This window comes from Rhinatrema bivittatum, chromosome 2, assembly GCF_901001135.1.
Source record: "Rhinatrema bivittatum chromosome 2, aRhiBiv1.1, whole genome shotgun sequence".
NCBI classification, from domain to species: domain Eukaryota; kingdom Metazoa; phylum Chordata; class Amphibia; order Gymnophiona; family Rhinatrematidae; genus Rhinatrema; species Rhinatrema bivittatum.
Genome location: NC_042616.1, coordinates 423,528,845 through 423,550,541, shown reverse-complemented (window position 1 = coordinate 423,550,541; position 21,697 = coordinate 423,528,845). Strand labels below are relative to the sequence as shown.

At 43.0% G+C, this 21,697-nt stretch overlaps 1 protein-coding gene and 1 non-coding gene across 2 annotated transcripts in view; both read right to left on the bottom strand.

Annotated features, from left to right (window-relative positions):
• The window catches only part of TNRC6B (trinucleotide repeat containing adaptor 6B), an 877,462-nt gene that overhangs the window by 99,859 nt on the left and 755,906 nt on the right, over positions 1-21,697 (bottom strand). Inside the window, exon 19 of the mRNA XM_029590231.1 lies at positions 19,211-19,348. Coding sequence (XP_029446091.1) covers positions 19,211-19,348 — 138 coding nt within the window. The remainder of the gene's footprint in view (positions 1-19,210; positions 19,349-21,697) is intronic.
• On the bottom strand, positions 19,422-19,503 carry LOC115086396. Its single transcript, XR_003855270.1, has one exon. It is a non-coding gene; the product is annotated as a small nucleolar RNA SNORD121A (small nucleolar RNA).

Genomic DNA, 21,697 nt, shown 5'->3' with positions numbered 1-21,697 from the left:
CTGGATTGGCCACTGTTGGAAACAGGATGCTGGGCTTGATGGACCCTTGGTCTGACTCAGTATGGCAATTTCTTATGCTCTTATACAGATTTATTATGAATCTGAGTGACTGAAGTGTACTGATCGAAATCTGGAGGTATGTTAGAAGTGTCCCCCTTGATGGTGCTACATGCAGCCAGTCAAGTAAGGGAAGACTAATTCCCTGACATTGTAGGCAACTCACTATCACTGCGACACATTTTGTGAAGACTCGTGGAGCTCCAGAGAGTCCAAATGGAAGGACATTGTACTGGTAGTGGTTGGGATGGGATATGGGCCTAAGCATCTTTGAGAGCTAGGCAGCACAAGTAGTTCCGATGAATGAAAGGGAGAACTGTAATTAAGAGATGCCATCTTGAATTTTTCTTTGGGGGGGTGTTTGTTTAGATTCTGAAGATCTAGGATTGGCCAAATCCCATCTGTCTTTTTGGAATAAAAAAATATTGGGAGTAGAATCCCCGATTGTGTAGGGTAGACAGTATATCTTGAAATGCATTTTGTTGCAGCAATTTGTTCACTTCCTGCTGCACCCATGGTAGGGGTGCAGGGTTGGGAGGTGGCAAGGCTTTTTGTGGGATTTTGGGAAGAGTTTTGAAATGGAGACAACCATATTGAATGATTTTTAGGACCCAATGGATAGAAACTGCTGAATCCTGGCCCCCACTTGAACTCTGGATGCTATGTTCCCATTGATCAAAAATTTTGACCAGGCTTAGCTGGTGATAGTTGTTGCAATTTTTGTTGCCTGTGCTCTTTGGGGCATCCTGTAGTGGAAGCTGATTGTTGCTGTTGTCAATGTTCTTGTTGAGGCAGCAGATAGTACTAATAAGATCTGTAGGATCTTCTGGGATAATATGGCCATTTATAAGACATATGTCCTTGCTGAGGAGTGTAGGTCAGTTGAAGTGGATAATGATTTGTCCTTTATTTGACCAACCATTTCCCTTAGTTTATTTTTTCACTTTATATTAATTTTTTTTAATTACAAAGAATCCACTTTGTACAGAAACAAAAGATATTAGAAAGGAAAAATCAAGAAAATAGAAACGTAAGAAAAATCATTACTTGAAGAATACCAAATCTCCATTCTAGACCACAAAAGGAAAGGGGGAGGGTTAATTATAAGGCGATAGAAAGAAATAGAACATTAGAAACAGTAATTAGCATGACACCCTGCTGCTAATACATATGAGCTCTAACCTGCCCTAATAGGTTTACTGAGGTTCAAATAATAGTCTAGAATCTAAAAATGTACAAAGTTGTTCTGGTACAAAAAAAAAGCAATCTTCCCCATATTTTACTACACATTTACAAAGATACTTCAATAGAAAGATGGCCCCCAAATCTCTGATTTCCTGGTGGAGAGCCAAGAAGCCTCGCCATATCAGGAAAAATACTGTTTGACCAAAAAAGAGAAAATTCAAATTCTAAAGTAACATCACATTATAGTGGAAAAATGACTTACCTGAATTTTTCTTCTCTTAGTGAGACAGATGAACTCAGGACCAATGGGTTATATGCTCCCCTGCTAGCAGATGGAAACTGAGTCAAGTTTCAAAGCTGATGTTACACTAGATACACCCCTGCAGTGACCTCAACCCTTCAGTATTCTCTTAAAAAACCATTGTGGACATACTATTGAAAAACTTGATTAAAACCAACTTGACTAAAAATGGATAACTGTAACTGTAGTGAACCAAACAAATGCTGAATCCCAGCAAGATTATAGATGCCCTGATCTAGGGATTGGGTGACTGCTTACCAGTAATCTCTTGGAATCGATATTTATTTCATGGGCGATTCCTCAGCACAGTTTTTGGGCAGCCGTGGGCGGGATGCTGAGCCCATCTGTCTATACTAAAGAAAACGAAATCATCATGTAAGTAATTTCTCCATTTCCTAGTGTGTAGCCAGACAGACTCATGACCAATGGGATGTAAAAAAAGCTACTCCCGATTGGGGCGGGAGGCTGCCCGCAGTCCAGTTAACACTGCCCTTGCAAAGGCTGTGTGCTCTCGGGCCTGAATGTCCAGGTGATAGAACCTGGAGAAGGTGTGTAAGAAGGACCATGTCGCCGCTCGGCAGATGTCAACTGGAGACAGCTTCCGCCCAGGAGACTGCCTGAGCCCTAGTGGAATGACTAACCTGAAAGGGTAATGGCTTTCCTGCCTCCACATAGCTTGCTGGATCAAGGAGATGGTCACGGGAACCTATGGTAGCCCGTGAAGCTGGTGTGCCCTGCCTCCTTCCACCGTGAAGAACGAACAAGCGGTCTTGTCTTGCAGACCGATTCTGAAACTTCCAGATACCACGCCAAAAGCCTATTACGCTTAAAAGGCGGAAGTGGTATTCTTCTGCATCCTTGTGCCTATTTAGGGATGACAATGAAATGAACTGATTCAAATGAAACTCAGAGACTACCTTGGGCAAGGATGGAATGGTACGAAGTTGTAATGCTCCTGGAGTTATCCGGAGGACAATGCCTGTAATTCAGAGATGTGATGAGCTGGGCATATAGCCACCAAGAACACCATTTTCAGGGTTAACAAGCGCAAGGAAAGACTGTGCAGCAGCCGAAAGGAGCGTCCTGCCAAACTCCAATACTAGATTAAGAGTCCACAAGGGAACCGGTGACCAGGCATGGCCAGAGGTGCTTTACCCCTTTTAGAAAACAGGCCATGTCCGGAGGAGCTGACAGGAGGGTTCTGTTCACCAGGCCCCTGAAACAGGAGAGCGCCATTACCTCGCACCAGACCTCAAATACTCTCCAGACTTGCACATAAGCTAAGGATGTAGAGAACTACCGTGCATGGACTAAGATGGCAATTACTACTGGCAAATATCCACGCTTCATTAGGCGAGCCCTTTCAAGGGCCAAACCATAAGACAGAATAGAATCGGATCATCATGAAGGACCGGTTCCTGCTGAAGCAGGTTCCTATGCGGTGAGAGGCCCAGGGGGTTCTGCACCAGGAGTCTCCGCATGTCTGCATACCACGGACACCTGGGCCAATCTGGAGCTACTAGCAGGACTAATCTCCTGTGGTGCATGATTCTGTGAATGACCCTGCCCAGAGGGAAGGCATATATCAAATCCCAAGGGACCACTGATCTCTTCCGTGACTGAAGAATTGGGGAACCTTTGATTTGTGAGATGTGGCCAGCAGGTTGATGGACGGGAGGCCCCAACGATCTACCATCAGCTGAAAGGCTTTGGTAGACAACACCCATTCTTCTGGATCCAGACTCTTCCCGCTTAGAAAGTCTGGTCTGACCTTGTCTTTTCTTGCAATGTTGGAGGCAGAGATCTGTAGATGTGATCCCACCCATTCCCTAAGGAGATCCATCTCCTTTGACGCTTGCTGGCTCTTGGTTCCCCCCCCCCCCCCCCCCGGTGGTTGATGTAGGCTACCGTTGTTGCATTGTCTGACATTACGCAGACCGCTTGACCCTGGAGTACGTGGCTGAATTGTAGAAATGCCAATCTGACTGCCCAGGCTTCCAGGCGATTTGTGTTCCAGAGTGCCTCTTCCTTGATCCAACGCCCCTGGGCTATCAGTTCCTGACAGTGACTCCCCAGCCCTGGAGGCTGGGGAGTCACTGTGGCGGGGACAGGGTTACATCTTTGCCCAGGTGAGTTTCCTGCAGCCACCACTGGAGCCGAGAACATACTTCCATCAGTAGGTGAAGGCGAATCGCGTAGTCTTGAGACAGCGGGTTCCAACGTGACAGCAGGGAGCGATGAAGTGATCACATGTGCCCTCGCCCACAGTACTACCCCCAGGGTTGACGCCATCAAACAGAGGACCTGAATGAAGATAGCTCCACACCATCTGGTGTACCATGTTCGTCAACCGACGCACTTGGGACATCAACTTCCTTATCTGTGTGGATAGGAGGAAGTTTGAGACTGCTTTTGTCCAAGTTTATGACCCAATTGAGTTCCTGAAGCAGGGAGGTTACCCTGCTGGTCACCCGGAGAACTCTTCCACAGACTTTGCCTGGATCAACCAGTTGTCCAAGTATGGGTGCACCAGCATTCCCTTTTCTCAGTGTAGCCACTATGACCACCATAATCTTGGAAAATGTTCTGGGGCGGTGGCCAGGCCAAAGGGCAGTGCCTGGAATTGATAATGGTTGCCCAGCACTCCACAGCATAGGAAACAATGTTCTTGCCAGATTGGAATATGAAGGTAGGCCCCGGAAAGGTCCAGGGAGGTTAAGAACTCTCCTGGGCTATACTGCCATTATGATGGAGCGCAGTGTTTCCACGAGGAAATGAATTACTTGTAGATGTCTGTTGACACTCTTGAGGTCCAGGATGGGGCAAAAGAACCCTCCCTTCTTGGGTATGATGAAATAGATGGAATAACGTCCCATATTTTCCTGGGGTGCAGGTACAGGAATTATAGCCCTCAACCTGGGGGGCTTTACCAAGATGGACTCCACTGCCTGCTTCTTGTGCTGAGAGTGGCAAGGAGACATCATGAACATGTACAGATGAGTGCTATGAAATTCCAGCACATATCCTTCTTATATGATACCCAGTACCTATTTGTCCGAAGTGATTTTGACCCACCGCTGGTAGAAGAGGGACAGTTGACCCCCTATCTCCTTGTTCTGAGGGTGGGTTCAGGATGACCCTCTCTTGGGCTGTCGACTCTGAAAGGACTGAGACCTCTGAAATGTCGAGTTTCTGTAGGGCTGAAAGTATTGGAAGCCCCCGGATCAACCCCTCATGGGCGAGGGGTGCTGTAACTGTTCGCTCATCTTCTAGTAGCCGGGGCATTGGAGATTCATCCTATTTACTGGCCAGCTTTTCCAATTCGTTTCTGAAGAGGAGTGATCCGGGAAACTACAGACCGGTTAGCCTGACTTCAGTGCCAGGAAAAATAGTGGAAAGTGTTCTAAACATCAAAATCACAGAACATATAGAAAGACATGGTTTAATGGAACAAAGTCAGCATGGCTTTACCCAGGGCAAGTCTTGCCTCACAAATCTGCTTCACTTTTTTGAAGGAGTTAATAAACATGTGGATAAAGGTGAACCGGTAGATATAGTATACTTGGATTTTTAGAAGGCGTTTGACAAAGTTCCTCATGAGAGGCTTCTAGGAAAAGTAAAAAGTCATGGGATAGGTGGCGATGTCCTTTCGTGGATTGCAAACTGACTAAAAGACAGGAAACAGAGAGTAGGATTAAATGGGCAATTTTCTCAGTGGAAGGGAGTGGACAGTGGAGTGCCTCAGGGATCTGTATTGGGACCCTTACTTTTCAATATATTTATAAATGATCTGGAAAGAAATATGACGAGTGAGATAATCAAATTTGCAGATGACACAAAATTGTTCAGAGTAGTTAAATCACAAGCAGATTGTGATAAATTGCAGGATCGGGAACATCGCCAGTACGGCGCACCAACCAAGCAGACTAGAGGAAGTCTTACCGAAACACCTCCATCTCTGAAGCGGGAGGAATCCTCTTCTCTTTTTTTTTTTTAAAAACTTACCTGGGCTCAGCGCTTACCCGAGTACAGAGATGTTCTCCAGCTGTGGGGGGAGAGGGCTTTGGCCGTCACTGCCATGCTCAGCTTCCTGCACCTGCTGCCTTTTCAGCTGTTTCAGTAGCAAAATCTATGCTGGGAACCGGCTCCCGGACCAAGTTACAACTCTGAAGGATCTCGGAAAATCACCCCAGGAATTCTCAACTGGGGGAGGGACCTTTAGGTATCACTGAGGTAGAGCAGGGCTCAATCTTTCTTCAATTTAAAAGTAGAATTTCTTCTTCTAAAGGGTACAGCGATTCCCATAGGGCAGTGATGGCCAACCTTTTGAGCTCAGTGTGTCAAAATTCATAAAAAAACCGAGCATAACTCGGGTGGTGTGTCACTTCTAGAAAAATCCATAATTTTGTGATATTTGTAGCTCTAATCAACAAAGTTATAATTTTAATATATATACTGTATTTATTAATAAAGCAAAAACAAATAATTCTTTACCTTACCTGCTTAGTGACTTTTTTGTTGCTGAATTTCATTGGCTAAATCTTCAATTGAAGGTTGGTATTTCGTACACTTCAAGTCCAAGCAAGCGTTACAAACTTCATCTGTCAGTCGGTTTCTTTTATTGGCTCCCATTCATGTTCACAACACTCCCTCCCCATCTCCCAGGCATGCACACATTCATTCTCACACACACAGACCCCCAGGCAGGCACCCATGCATTCACACACATACACCCCCAGGCAGAGTCCCATTCATACACATTCACACACTGAAGGTAGACCCCCCCCCCTCTCTTTCTTTTGCCAGCAACCTCAGAACCTCTCTCATTCCTCTGCTGCCACTGTCACTGATGCTGCGTGGCTATTGCGGAGGTGCCGATTGCTGCTACTGACACTGAAGTCCATTCTGCTGCCTCCTCTGTGCAGGCCCCGTGGGCTTCCACTTTCTCCATGCTGATCTCGTACATTGTGAGATCCGTTGAGAAAGTGCTATTCTTGCACATTCCCAAAGAGTACATGTGCCAATCACTAAAAAGTACATTTTTTTTTTGCCTTTGCTGTCTGATCTTAGTTTTCTAATTGGTTGGTCACAGGCTTTTTTTTCACCTTCCCTTTCTTATTTTTTTTGCCAATTCCTTTTATATTGTCTTTTTTTCTGTTTCTTTTTTCTCCATCTTCTTCCCTCAAACACACAGTCAGGTTCTCATTCTCACATGCATTTCTCTTTCTCACACACACAGGCTCTCACTGGCACATGCTCTCTCTCATACAATCATTCATACACACAGGCTCTCACTGGCACATGCTCTCTCTCATACAATCATTCATACACACAGGTTCTCACTGGCACATGCTCTCTCATACAATCATTCATACACACAGGCTCTCACTGGCACATGCTCTCTCTCATACAATCATTCATACACACAGGCTCTCACTGGCACATGCTCTCTCATACAATCATTCATACACACAGGCTCTCACTGGCACATGCTCTCTCTCTCTCTCTCACACACACACACACACAGGCTCTCACATGCTGTCTCTGCAAACATTCAGGTCCTCTCTCTCAACTCACCTCATACACACACTCTACGGGCCCTCAGCCTCTCTCTCACCTCTGGGCCTCCTCTTCGCGGGTCGCCGCAGGATGGGCTCTGCAGCGGCCCTGATCTTCTCGGGCCGCGGCAGCCCTGCTACCGGGCCTCTTCCTCTTCTTGGGCCGCCACGACTTGGGATTCGCAGCGACCCGCGGCGGCTCCTCCTCTTCTGCACGCGCTGATTCGCTTCCTCCTTCCTGCCCACGCGGCTCCGGCAACGTTTACTTCCGGGGCCGCACAGGCAGGAAGGAGGAGCATCAGCGTGTTGTCTTGAGCCTCATCGCTGCGACGCATGAGCCTCCCTGCGCCCGGGGGCATTGGTGGAGGGTAGGGGGAAACTAAAAAACACATTTAAAGGCTCGGCGCAGCTGAAAAAGAAAAGGCTCGGCGCAGCCGATAAAAAAAAAAAATAATTCCTGATAGTCCTCGAAACGCTGCGCTTGTCAGCCAAAACGGCTCGGCGTGTCACCTCTGACACGCGTGTCATAGGTTAGCCATCACTGCCATAGGGAAAGCATGTTCACATCTGCTAGGAGACGTAGAGATACTGAAGGGCTGAGGTCACTGTAGGGGTGTATCTAGGGCGACGTCAGCTTTGAAACCTGACTCCATCTGGCTACATGCTAAGAAAAGCTAAGATTGTATTCATAATTAGAGGAGACTAATAATGTTGCTCTTTCAACAATTTCTTGAGTAGAATATTCCAATATAGCTGTAAGGCAGCTCCTTCCTGCCTTTTAGCAGCACAAAAAGGCAGGACATAAACCTTATTAAATGCTGGAATTTTATATTAAGAAACATGTAAAAATTCAATCAAATCTTTCCTCAATGTCTCTCAAGGTTTTTCACTAACAATCTGAGGAAAATTTAACCACCGTAAATTTAAATTCCTCAAATTATTCTCTATATACTCTACTCTGACAGAAATTCATATTCCTCAAATGCAGCATTAACTAATCTTTGCTGTTTAACTTAGTCTTCCAGAACTGTGATCTTTCCTCAATGATATTGAAATTGTTTAGATATATCTTGAAATAAAGTTTCCAATCTAGAAGAAGTATCATTTACCTTGACTAAACTATCAAACTGTGAAAGAGGCAGCATTGGCCATCAGATCCCATAAGGCTTCAACTTTAATTATCGCTGATTTAGAAGGCAAAACAAAGGGCAGGGCAGCCCCCGGCTCCAAGGAAAACATAGCAACGCCTGCAGACGGAGAAGATGGCACCTCTTCAGCACACAACAAATGCTCCCTCGCAGCTGAGCAGAACATGGACCCGTAAAAACCATGCCCTCGCTTGCCGCTGATGTTGAAATCTCTAGCCATCACGAATAGCAGCTCCCTCCAAGATTACCTCATCCAACACCATAGCTGCTGCAAGGGGAAAGCTCTGAAGTGCCGTGGGTAGACTATCTCAAGGGCTAAACAATGCCTCTTTCCTGGATGAACACAGGACTCCTCAACCGGGATCATCAATGGGGACTTCCATAGCCCCTTCAGCAGCAGGAACCACGAATTCTGTGAAGGAATGCTGACCGGGGAGAGGCGAGGGTTCAGCAGGGAAGACTCACCCTTCCCCTTTCATTTTGAAGACATCTGGAAGCGGTAACAGGGAGAAACCCACAACCACACAGGTCAGAAAAATGTGTGGTGTTCTCATGCTCTTGACTCCTCCCCCTCAGTTTTTCACCTAACAAGTTATCTCACAAACGGGGAAGGTTTACCAGCTTTTCATGAATGTTTTCTTTAATTGAGCCAGGCCATGCGACGTACCCCTTTGGAAGCAACAGATATTCTTGCTGTTGTATGAAAAGATTCATATACTGTTCGTAAAAGGTGTTTATTGCCGCCTCTAAGTCAAACAGAATGGGAGGTGAAAATTGTTCACCAGCATCCATCCTAACAAATGGATGCTGGTGAAGATATATTGAACAATGTAGAACTGAATGTGATCCTCATGATCAGCATCACTCCCTGGAAGATCATTTTCCCAAAGTCATCCAGTACACAGTGATCTTTAACCAGAGGATGTTTGAAAGGAGACAGGTTTTCTTGGTCTTCTTTATGGCACTTTCGACCACCATCAAATTGTAGGGGAGTTGTACTATGCCCTATCCTAGAGATTTTGTTTTAATTCTGAACTTTTAGGTCAAGTGTCCCCCATTGTCTCCACAAATTTATAGTTGGTTAAGTCCTTTGGTGGAGATGAGTGATCTGGCAATCCTGAAGGTGGATCTGACGGGAGGCCTGAGGACTCCCCTGGGGAATGGTAACTGGATCAGGAAGACTGCGGTGAATGAGGGTGACTGGACAAAGATGAGGAAGCTTACTAGATGAAGATCTTTTGAGACTGATGAAGAGTTTGGCACAGGTGAAACACCTGGCCTAAGCTTCCTGGGAGACACTGGAAGAATAGGATAGGTTGGAGGGAAAATCTGTTCCTTTGGATCTGGAGGAAATAATCTCTTACGATAATATGGTCAGTGGCTTGTTGTGACTTCTGCACTCGGGCAAGTGGCGGGGCATCCTCCTCTGAGACAAGAAGATCCCTTTCCTATACTGGTGGAAACATAGCTAAACATAGTGGTTCCAATGATTCAAGTCTGATGCCCTGAGAAAGTAACTGGGCTATTGGAAGGGCTGTAGTAATGAGAGATGGCAGAGGAGTGGTTGCTTCTTTAATCTGATCTGATCGTAGTAGCAATTCTGAGGCTGGCTATCTTTGCTGCCCTGGATCTCTGCAACTGAGGTGACATTCAACCGTATGCCCAGCAGTTGGGCTGGTCATGGTCTGGCCCCAGGTATTGATTTGCACAGGTCTTGTCAATCAATTATGGACATGATCTGTCTGCAGGGGCAGGCCTTGAAGCCACTGGTTGACTGTCATCCTGTGGAGAAAGTTGCTCTCTCCTTTATTTTTTGTTTCATTTTTTTTTATGCCAGCACTGAAAAGTGCTGTTGTAGGACTAAACACTAGTATTTATTTATTTAACACTTTTCTATACCGACCTTCATGGTTGAAGACCATATCAGATCGGTTTACATCGAATAGGGGAATTGTAACTATAACCATAAGAAGAACAAGAAGAATAAAGTTACATATAACAAGGTTAGTAAACTTGGAAGCTTGAACTGCTAGAAAGAATAGGCCTAAGGAACGTAGTGTTTAAATAGTATAAACAGTAAGAATCATCGGTTCTTAGTCAGAACTTGAAGGTAGTATGGAAGTCCATTGTTCATGAAGGATATTCGGTCTAATGTGTATCAAGAGGATCTGAGAAGGCTTGGCAGAAGAGCCAGGTCTTTAGTTTTTTCCTAAATGTTAAGAGGCAGGGTTCCAGTCTAAGTTCCGATGGGATGTTGTTCCAGATAGTTGGGCCTGCTGTGGAGAAGGCTCAATCTTTGGTCGAGGTGAGGCGAGTGGCTTTTGTAGGTGGGGCCTGTAAGGTTCCTTATGTATTTCTCTAGTCGGTCTGTTGGTGATATGGAGAGAGAGAGGGTATTTGAGGTCAAGATGCAGGTGATTGTAAATGGATTTGTGAATTATAGTGAGTGATTTGTGGATGATTCTGTATTTCACTGGGAGCCAATGTAAGTTACGGAGGATGGGTGATATATGTTCTCCACGGTTGGTGTTGGTCAGAATTCTTGCTGTGGCGTTCTGTATCATTTGTAGCGGTTTGGTGGTTGAGCTGGGGAGACCCAAGAGGAGGGCACTGCAGTAGTCTATTTTAGCAAATATCAAGGCTTGCAGAACTGTCTTGAAGTCGTGGGTGAATAGTAGAGGTTTGAGTCTTTTTAGAACCTGGAGTCTGTAAAAACAATCTTTGGTTGTGGGGTTGATCATTTTCTTTAGGTTTATGCGGTTGTCGAGTAGAACCCCGAGATCTCTTACATGGGTATGCGTGAGCTGGGTGTTGAGGATGGTCTTTGGGAGTGGGTTGTCTTGGTTGGAGGAGATGATTAGGAGTTCGGTCTTAGACGCGTTAAGAACCAAATTAAGACTGTTGAGAAGATTGGTGATCAATTTTAGGCAGTTGTTCCAGTGTGTGAGTGATTTTGCGATGGATTCTGTTATCGGAATCAGAATTTGCACGTCATCTGCGAATAGGTAATATGTTAGGTTAAGATCAGTTAGAAGCTGACAGAGGGGGAGGAGGTAGACGTTGAAGAGAGTGGGTGATAAAGAGGATCCTTGAGGTACGCCAAGAGAGGAACTTGTTGAGGGTGATTCTTTATTATTAATTTTAACTTTGAAACTTCTATTACTGAGGAAAGATGTGAACCAGCTGAGGGCTGATCCAGCTATACCTATGTCTGCTAGGCGAGTCAGGAGGATGGAGTGATTGACGGTGTCGAATGCTGCCGAGATGTCTAGGAGTACTAGAAGGAAGGCGTAGCCCTTGTCTAATCCCATAATGATGTGGTCTGTTAATGATATGAGAGGCGTTTCTGTACTGCGAGATTTTCGAAATCCATATTGGGATGGGTATAGGATATTGTGATCTTCTAGATATTCTGAAAGCTGTGTATTTACCACTTTCTCTGTTAGTTTGGCTAGGAAAGGGAGATTTGAGATGGGGCGGTAGTTAGCAAGTTCTTTAGTGTCTAAGTTGTGTTTCTGGAGGAGTGGTTTAAGAGAAGCGGTTTTTAAGCTGTCTGGGTACATCCCTTGGGTTAGCAAACAGTTTATGATGTTTGCTAGAGGGCCAGAGATCCTGTTTGGGATTAGTAGCAGAAGTTTGGATGGAATGTTGTCCACTGGATGGCTAGAGGGTTTCTGTCTCTTGAGGAGGGATTCGATCTCCTCGGGGGACGTTGGATCGAAATTGTTGAGCTTGATTCCAGTGTGGGTGTGAGTGTTGGTGAATGTAAAGCAGGGGGTAGTCTTGGTAGGTAGGAGTGCCAGGGTTTTAGCAGTCTTCTGCTGAAAGAATGAAGCAAGCTCATTGGCCTTAGATTGTGCCTGATCATCAGGTATCGTTGGTGGGAATGACTTTGTGATTTGAGATACATAAGAGAAAGCGCCTTTGCGTCATATTGGAGATCGTGGATTTTGTTTGCATAGTATTCTCTTTTTGCCTTTAGAATTGAGGCTCTGTAGTGGTGTAAGGTTCCTTTGTATGTCAATAGTGTTGAAGGGTTTGGAGCTTTGCGCCATCTGTTTTCTTTGTGACGTAGGACTTGTTTCATCCGTTTGAGCTCATTAGAGAACCAGGGTTGATTTCCTTTTTTTTTCTAGGTTTATTGTTTTGGAGACTGCAGGGCATAAATTGTTTGCCACTGCTTCCGTAATGTTGTGCCATGAGAGTACGGCTGAATCTGGGTTGGATAGATCCAGGTTTGCGAGTTCTTTCGCAAGATGGTCGCTGAGGGTCTCGGAAGCACATGCTTTTCTGAAATGGATGGTAGAAGGGTGCTGCGGTCTGTGAGTCTGTTGTTTTGCGGAGATCTTGGTGGTTATCAGAAAGTGATCTGACCATGGGACTGGAGTACAAGAAGGTGCCGAAGAGCAGGCGAACTTCGAGTTAATAAAGATCAGGTCCAGTGTGTGTCCTGCTTTGTGTGTTGGGTTGTTGACGATCTGCGTGAATCCCATTGCATTGAGGGAGTTGAGGAGGGTTTCGCAATTGGGGGAGCGGGGTGAGAAGTCGGTGTGCAAATTACAATCTCCTATGATCATGGTAGGGAAGTCTGAATCAATATGCTTCACTATGGATTCAATGAGGGGAGAGGCGTCGGCTTCAAGTGATCCAGACGGGGCATAGACTAGTAGTATTTGGAGTTGTTGCGATTTGACTAAGCCCAGTTCCAGATTGTAATCTGACCTTATTGTATGCGGTGTAAGTCAGATCTTTTTTGGTTGCTAGTAGTAAACCGCCCCCTCGTTTTTTGTGTCTGTAGGTTGATAATATGTCGTACTTGTGTATAGGTAATTGGTTAATTAGCGCAATGTCTGAGTTTCTTAACCAGGTTTCTGTGATGGCACAGATGTCTGGGTCGGAGTCTAGTAGATAGTCATTGAGGATGTGCATCTTTTTCGTCAGAGATTGCGCATTAAATAGGGTAACCGCAAGTAGAGTGAGCCCTAAGAACTGGGTAAGTGGGGTGATCATGATTGGTATGAGGGATCTGAGATTTCTTGATGGTAATTCTGGAGCAGGATAAATGTTGGTGTGGAGACTGTGATGTCTGATAGGTATATTGTGAGTTATTTCTTTCGGCCGTTCAGCGCTGGAAGATTGCAGGAAGGAGACAGATGAGTGCTGGATGATTGTTGGATGTGGAGAGATGAGCGCTGGATGTTGAAGGATGAGCGCTGGATGATTGCTGGATGTTGAAGGATGAGCGCTGGAAGATTGTTGGATGTGGAGAGATGAGCGCTGGATGTTGAAGGATGAGCGCTGGCTGATTGCTGGATGTTGAAGGATGAGTGCTGGGTGATTGCTGGATGTTGAAGGATGTAAGTAGAGTGAGCGCAGGAAGTAGTGGGTTGTTTCCTGTAATTTTTTCTTTCTTTTTCTCCTTGTTCGAGTTTGTTTTCGGGTCCGCCTCCTCTGCTCGGCTCGCTGGTGAAAGCGGGCGGGTTCCTGCCCCGATTGGGCTTCGGGAGCCCCGGCCGAGGAGAGGAAGCAGGGAGGCTGCTATAGGGTGCGGCGGAGAGCGGAAAAGGTCGCCGCCGGGAGTTCTTTAAAATTTAAATAATGAGTACTGGAGATATGATTTGGATAAGATCGTATGAGTACTGGAGATATGTTGGCTGGATACTGAATGAAGATTGGATGAATGCTGAGCTAGGATAAGGTGAGTGCTGGAGCTTGGTGAGAAAAGTATTTAGCACTCTAAGGGCCAGGCTGGAGTGTGTCGGGTTGCCTCTGGTGGAGAAGACCTGACCTTAGACTCATCAATAAAGGTTCGGAGTGAACACTAGGGGTACTCGTGTTCTGTGGGAAATGGTCGTATAAGGGTATAAACAGGCTCGGCTGTACTGAGGCACCCATAAAAGTTGTAACAGGCTGACTGCGAGAGGGGAAAGGCCCTGGGATACTCCAAGGGGTGCGCTAAGGGGCAGGCCCCTTAGGTCACGCTCCTTTGGGCGCGTGCCGCCGGCGGGAAGGGCTAAGATTTAAAGGGCTCTAGCCGCCTGCTGATAGGCCGGCTGCCTTGGGGGCGCGGTTACAGACTCACAGCGATGTTTCTCTGCTTTGTCGGGTTCCAAACTTTGCTTCCCTTCCGCTTTAAATATTTTTATTTTGAGTTTGTTCCGCTCTGTTCTCTGCTCGGCTCACGCTGGGTGAGCGTGAGCCGAGCAGAGAACTATATATATTATATATATATATATATATATATATACACACATATATATACATATACACACACACACTATATAGTATATATATAGTAAGAAGTTTAGTATTTTGTGACTAAGGAGAGACTGAGAAACACGTCCATGTGAAGCACAGACAAAATCAGACTGAGGAAGAGCACCAGTAGCCCATGCACAGGAACACCTGCACATGTTTTATTTATTCATTTAACATTTTTATATACCGCAATTCATGTAGCAAAGTTACATATCATTTTGGTTTACAATAGAACATTAACACGCATGTAAGAATGCGATTACATTGAATATGGGAGGTAAACTTGGATCAAAAGGAACTGGGGAATAACGTACAACAAATAAATAATAAAGTAATAATAACGATATCAGTCTATCGTTCCAACTCTGCAGTCTACCATTCCAAATAAGTGCTCCAGGTTCTGGGACTTTAATTATTCCAGTACACACCTATATCTTTAGCCAAATTAGTCTCAGCTACACATAAGAATGTTCAGTAGAACAAAGGCTCTACTAGATCTGCTTGATGCCGCCAGATGATGTCACCCACAAATGTCTAATTCAGCCCTGCTTATCGACGGAAAAATACTGCACTCTAGCATATTTTCCCTAAAACTTTCTGTACAAGAGGGTTGCATGCTTTTAAAAGTAATGTTAAATGTTCCCCTTATAAAAGAAATCATGATAAATAAAATCTTGATTTAAGGTAAACAAACCTTTTTCTTTAATTTATTTTTACCTTCTGCTGCCCTCTGGTGGTTGAAGACATGTATCATCTAATTTTAACTAACTCATACAAGGAATTTTAGTTATGAAATAACCTTTTTACATTTCATAAATACATGCCTTTCTTAAAATACACTCACATGTCCCCGCCACACAAGCTCTCCACATCCCACTTAATCCCCACTCCTATCCCCCACAAATCTATACTGGAAAGCAATCCTGAAACCTTGTGTCTGCATCTTTCACTACTTGCTCAACAGGTTAGTTATTTTTCTCATCTCTCTTCTTTTCTGTAGAGTGATCGCCATACCATCATTAAACAATTCAATCTTGTATTCTTCCAAGCTGATCTACTTCCCCCTCCCCCACTAAAGCTATGCAGACAATGCTCTGTGTGCCCAATCCACTTTCACAGCCACATTTTTGGATACCTCATTCTCCCCATGTTTAGTATGGCAGTGCAAATTTTCTGCACCTCTCCACACAATTCGTGTACTCCTGATTCTCAGGCACTCCCCTGGACTCACAAATTATTTCTACATGCCCAATTCTGTAAAGCCTCCAATTTTTCACTTAACTCTTGCTTTGAAAACACTAGTCACTCCAATCTTGTCCATGCTTCACAGCCAGCTTCCTCAAGATCCTGTTTTATTTCATCTAATTGGCCACCTAAGTCAGTCAAATCATTTCTCAATTCAGAGAGTTTCCAAAACCTCAGCTTCATTGCTTTTATTTCTGACTTTGTTCTCTGCCCCAACTATTCCAGATTTTCTTCCTCATTAACCTCATGGTCCAACACCTCCATGCTGTTTCCTGCTGGTGGTATTGGCTTAACTGTGCTTTGAATCTCTGTTACTTTAACAAAGAATTCTTTTAAGTCCTTTAATTTCCTTTTACTAGTCATCTCTTCCTATTCTGCCGCAATTGCTATCTCAAAAATCTTCCATTATCTTGATGCCATCAAGTTTTTCTGCTATATTACAAATTCCTCTTTGGAGGTATGGCCATTTGTGTCCGTGATATTACTCCCTTTATGCCAATTTTTCACTTTAGGAGCATAATCTATAGCAAACTGGGAGTTCAACACTTTCTTCAAAGCTATTTTTGACATATTTACACTCAAGGGAATTAGCAAGCTAAATGTCTCAAAAAATGAGTTGAAAATTCACAGACATCCTAATACTAAAATTGGGTGCAGATGGGACAGAAGTATAAATTATCTAAATAAAAGCTTTCAAAGCATTAAACTAATGATCTGGGGAATATTTAGTAGCAAATTCACCTAAGCCTTCAACTATTTTATTATCACAAAACAGTGCTCACTAGCTACCGGCCCTTGAGAAAATTAGAAAGACTGAGAAATATTAGTTTTTGCTCTAGAAGTTTTCTTCTGCTCCCTTGGGCTTCCAGCTTAAACCAAACTGGACTCTTGATTATGGTACCATGAGTTTCATTTACAAGTACTTTGGGGTTATCCCCCCTAATTCATAACCAACTCATTAACGGTTCTCAGCTGGGGACCAAAAAATCTCTCCTTACAGAACTCATAAATCCAACCACTAGGTGTCACCATCGTACAATGACAGATTCCTAAGGGCTGTGAACACTGCCTCTTGCTGTCCAGGTTGCATAAGACTTGACCTGGGAATTAAACCTAGATCTTCCTCCACATAGCAGACAGCACTATTATAACACCAGACTAAACAGTTGAAAAACAAAAATGGAGCAATCACTGTGATCTATACATGGAATGACGGTATATAAAATGTCTAAATAGATTGATATCTGAAAAGTTAACTGACTCAACAATGAGACAATTCCATTGCAACTATCAGTGGAGAGATTTACATTTTTTATTTTAAGGAAGCACTATTTATTTAGAATGTAGCTGCATATATTGTTGGCTGTGGTTATAAAGAATCTTATGACTGATTCTTGCAAAAACTGCACTTGTTACCCATTCATATTTGCCTGCAATTTAAGATCCCTTGTCTTTTAAAGCATAATACAACACTGGTGTAGTTTAACTGAAATGGCTATTCCTTTAGCCTCCTAATCAGGTGTTACATTATGGGAACCTTATTAGAAGAGCCTTCCCTAATATAAGCCTAATCAGCTTGCACTAGAAAGCGTGCATTTTAGTATGTGGCACCCTCTTATTTGGAATACACTACATTTAGATGCCCAAACATCTATTATCTAGTCTTTAGGAAAAGACATTTGAGGCCTTTTCCCAATTCTTTTGTTTAAAGGGATATACACTTATTAAACATTGTTTTTTGGGATGTATGGATGCTGAGATTTTACTTATGTACTTGTTTTGCGCATTTTCTTTCTTTTTGTTTGGTGTTTATTGCATTGACACTTATTTCACTATGTTATTTTTCTTAAGGGATTTTTACGATGTTTAGTTTATCAATGTATTAATCTGCTTGGTTTCTTGTTCATCTATTTTTTTAATTTTATTTTTTTTGTTGCTACTGTTTTTACCTGTTGTGAGTCTGACAAATTAGCATGTGCTAAATTTTATTAAATAAATAAATAAAATTATGTCTCTTCCCTGGCAATGTTCTAAGCTCCTGTGAAGTCAACTGAGGGAACCAAATTCTCCTAGAGTACAGTTGTCTGTTAATATTAATGGTCAGACTGCTATTGGGATACATGGCATCTAATAGCAAGTTCCAAGTTGCAGAGAAGAATATTTTAAATGACAAGTTTTTTTTTCACTGTATAGGTACACAGAGGCCCTCAGGGCATTTCAACCTCACAGACATTGAGTTAGTAAGACAGAAATACTAATAAATTTAAAGAAAAACAATGGAGAAAGATAATTAGCAGGAACCTGATATGTTCACTTATAGCAATTTTTCTTAACCCCCCCCCCCAAAAAAAATTGTTTTTTCATTTAATTTTTGTAGCTTATCGATACCCCAAAACTCCCCGCTGGCTCCTGATCTACCACTGCAGTTGTTGCCACCTACTCTCTCCCGGGCCTCATCTACCACTACAAACCTTACTGTTTCATCCTCCTCCTCTTCTATGCCCCCACCTGCTGCTACCTCCTAGAACAGCAACCGATAAAAATATTGACAATACAAAATTATTTGGTATTTATATGGTGCTATATCCATGGTTCTATGCGGCTTACTAGAAATTTGGAACTTTTTTGGTGATTTCTTATACTTATGATAAAATCAGGTCCTTGATCATTTGGAATCTAAAAAATGGTTTCTGCTTTCAGAGATTTTCAGAAATTCATCTGACAGTTAAAATAAGTGTGTGCTGCTAATTCAAAACCAGCTCTGAAAATGTATTTAATCTATATAGCATCAGAAAACAGAAACTGGTAATAGTAAGGATGGGAAGGATAAAGGTAAAATATACTCTCTTCATATTGCTCAGATGTTTCATGTGATATAAATTATCTGAGCACCTTCTGTACCCAGCTGCAGAGTAGAGCTCATAGGTATTAAACAAAAGGTGTCTAATAGCAGCAGCATTCAGGCTCTCTGTCATAAAATGTCCCAGCAATATGAAGAACAAGAAAACTATTAATGTGGCAGCAGGGTATTTTGAAATATAGACAGTTTAACAGAGGAAGTCAAGGCATGTAAATAAAGATATTCATGGATAATATAAATGTAATGGACAGAAATGAAACATTGGCAGTTTAATACATTTTGTAATCTTTGATTTTTATAGGATTGTTCAGCTTTCTTACAATAAATGAGTAAGTTTTGTCTGCCTGTTGACTTTTTCAGTGCACTTGCATGGTTATGTACAATATTTTTAAAGTGTCTCATATTTATATATTTCCCAGATTAAATGCTGCCACTTCAAGAAAAATAAATCCTTCCATCAAATTTCCAGGTAATTTGATTACACGTGAAAATTACAGGGACCTTCAACGCATTGTAAGAATACTATTCTAGTTTCTATTGTATAAATCTCTATGGCTCTTGAAATCCTAATATGCAATCCCTAGGTGGGATCTCTTACCATTTTTATGTATATTGGCATCTTGTGACACAGCAGAGGGCAGGCCATCCATCATGGATGTCCATTGTTTAAATCGAGACTCTGTTCCGGTGTCCTTTCCACCCACCATGCCGTAGTCCATGCTGCTTGGTCCAAACCCTGAAAAGCAGTAAGACATTTTACTTTCCCAGATCTTCCAAATGTTTTTTTTCCTAGAAGTTGAAGCAAATGAGCCGGGGAAACTTAGGCAGTTTGATTTCCACAGGGAGTGGGCAGCTATGTGCTTTGAAAATAAGTCATCATAGTTTCTAGAATGTAAATAATACTGTACAACTATTGCTTTGCAAACTGGACTACACAGCATTAAAGAGGTTGTTTCTTTGCTGCTGAAGGTCCCCTTCTCCATTCTTGTGGAACTGGTTTAGGCAGTTCCAATATTTTTTTTCCAGTTTTCGCCCATAAAAAATAAACCAAAGTAATGCAGGGATCTCTTAGGTTGACTAGTGTTGCTTCAGTCAGCAGGTATCACCATAAGAATTACTTAATTTCTCCCACCTCCCATCAATAGTTACTGGATGCCATTTTTGAAGAATCTTCAAAATAGGGAATGTGAAACATAAGTTAGGAATCCAGTTGAGCAGTGTTGAGTAAATGAAGAACAGGATAAACAGAAAGCCGATTTGGTCTATCCATTTTACTTTCCTATTGTAATACCACAGATTTTATTTTATTCTCTGGCTTTACTCCCCTCTCCCACAAATAAGGATTCTTTGTGCTTGTCTCATACTTTGACTTCAGATAATGTTTTTACCACCACTTTCTCCACTGGAGGTTGTTCTAGAACCACCCAGCCTAGATATTTTCCCATTAATGGTTAAAGGTACTCTAAAACTGAATATACATGTAGCTAGCAAACCTTGAAAAAAGGAAAAATCAGGAAAATTGTAACCAAGTTAGTCTGCGCCTCAAATATACATGGGTAAATAATGGTTTCCTAATACAGCATAATGATTAAACAGCACACTGTGAAATCTGCAACCACATCTATATCTACCTCTGTCTCAACTTAAGACACTCCTCAGAGCATTTCTTTGCCTAGGATGCAAGCTGTGAGGTAAGGACAGTTCAAGCCTTCACCTACTATGATTCTATAGTTCTGGATACGAAAAATAGGTAAAAGTGACTTGGATTTGCTAAGTTAAAGGAAAAACAAACGTGTCTGGACATAAAAATAAACACTTAGAATTCTGGAGCCATTATTTGCTTTGTACAGACACTTGTTAAACAGAAAATGTTCTTCTAAATTAAAAGATGCAAAATTCATGTAGCCTCTGTGTGTCACCAGATAAGGCAGAATTTGACGTGAAGACCTATCTCCAGGTCCTCTGGATATCACTGCCAAAGGATAGACATTTTCATCTCCTTGGTAATCTTCATGGGGTGTGAAATGGACTCACGCTCTCAAGCAGTTGATCCCCATGGTCAAGACAGTGGAGGACTGTCATGTTTATCACATATAAACAACTAAACATATAAACAACTAAACGAACACCTTGAATCAAACAACATACTACACGCGAATCAACACGGATTTAGAAAAAATCACAGCACGGAAACACTTCTCGCCAACCTATCCAATGAAATTCTAAGAAGTGCTGACATCAAGATTAACCACCTCCTAATACTCCTAGACCTCTCCGCGGCATTCGATACCGTTGATCACAAAATCCTTCTATCTAGCCTCACAAACATCGGCCTCTCCGGCACCACCCTCAAATGGTTCACCTCCTTCCTAAATAACAGATCCTTCAAGGTCACTATGAATATCATCTCATCAAAACCCCTCCCTCTAGACACCGGTGTACCACAAGGTTCTGCCCTTTCGGCCACCCTCTTTAACATCTACCTAATCCCTCTCTGCCACCTCATCTCCAGTCTTGGAATAACTTTCTTTCTGTACGCCGACGACATTCAGTTCATCATCCCTATCACCAACTCAATAGAAGACGCTCTCCGCACTGCTGCCAAACACCTAACCACAATTAGTAACATGCTCAACAAGTTAAAATTATGCCTAAACATGAATAAAACTGAATGTATCCTCATTGGAAGAAACGTCTCAGACCAAACCATCTCCCTCAACTCTCTTCTAATCAACAACATCTCCATACCTCTAAAAGTTTAACAAAGGACCTCGGCGTATGGATCGACAAAGATCTTAACCTAAAAACAAACATAGCAACCAAAACCAAGGAAGGTTTCTATAAACTTCATGTACTAAAACACCTAAAACCACTCCTCCACCATCAGGAATTCCGAACAGTACTACAATCCCTGATCTTCAGCAGCCTAGACTATTGCAACTCAATGTTACTAGGTCTCCCCAAATCCACCATAAAACCACTACAGTTACTGCAAAATGCCGCTGCTAGAGTACTGACCGGAAATAAAAAATCGGATCACATCACCCCAGTATTAAAAAGTCTACACTGGCTACCAATCATTCAG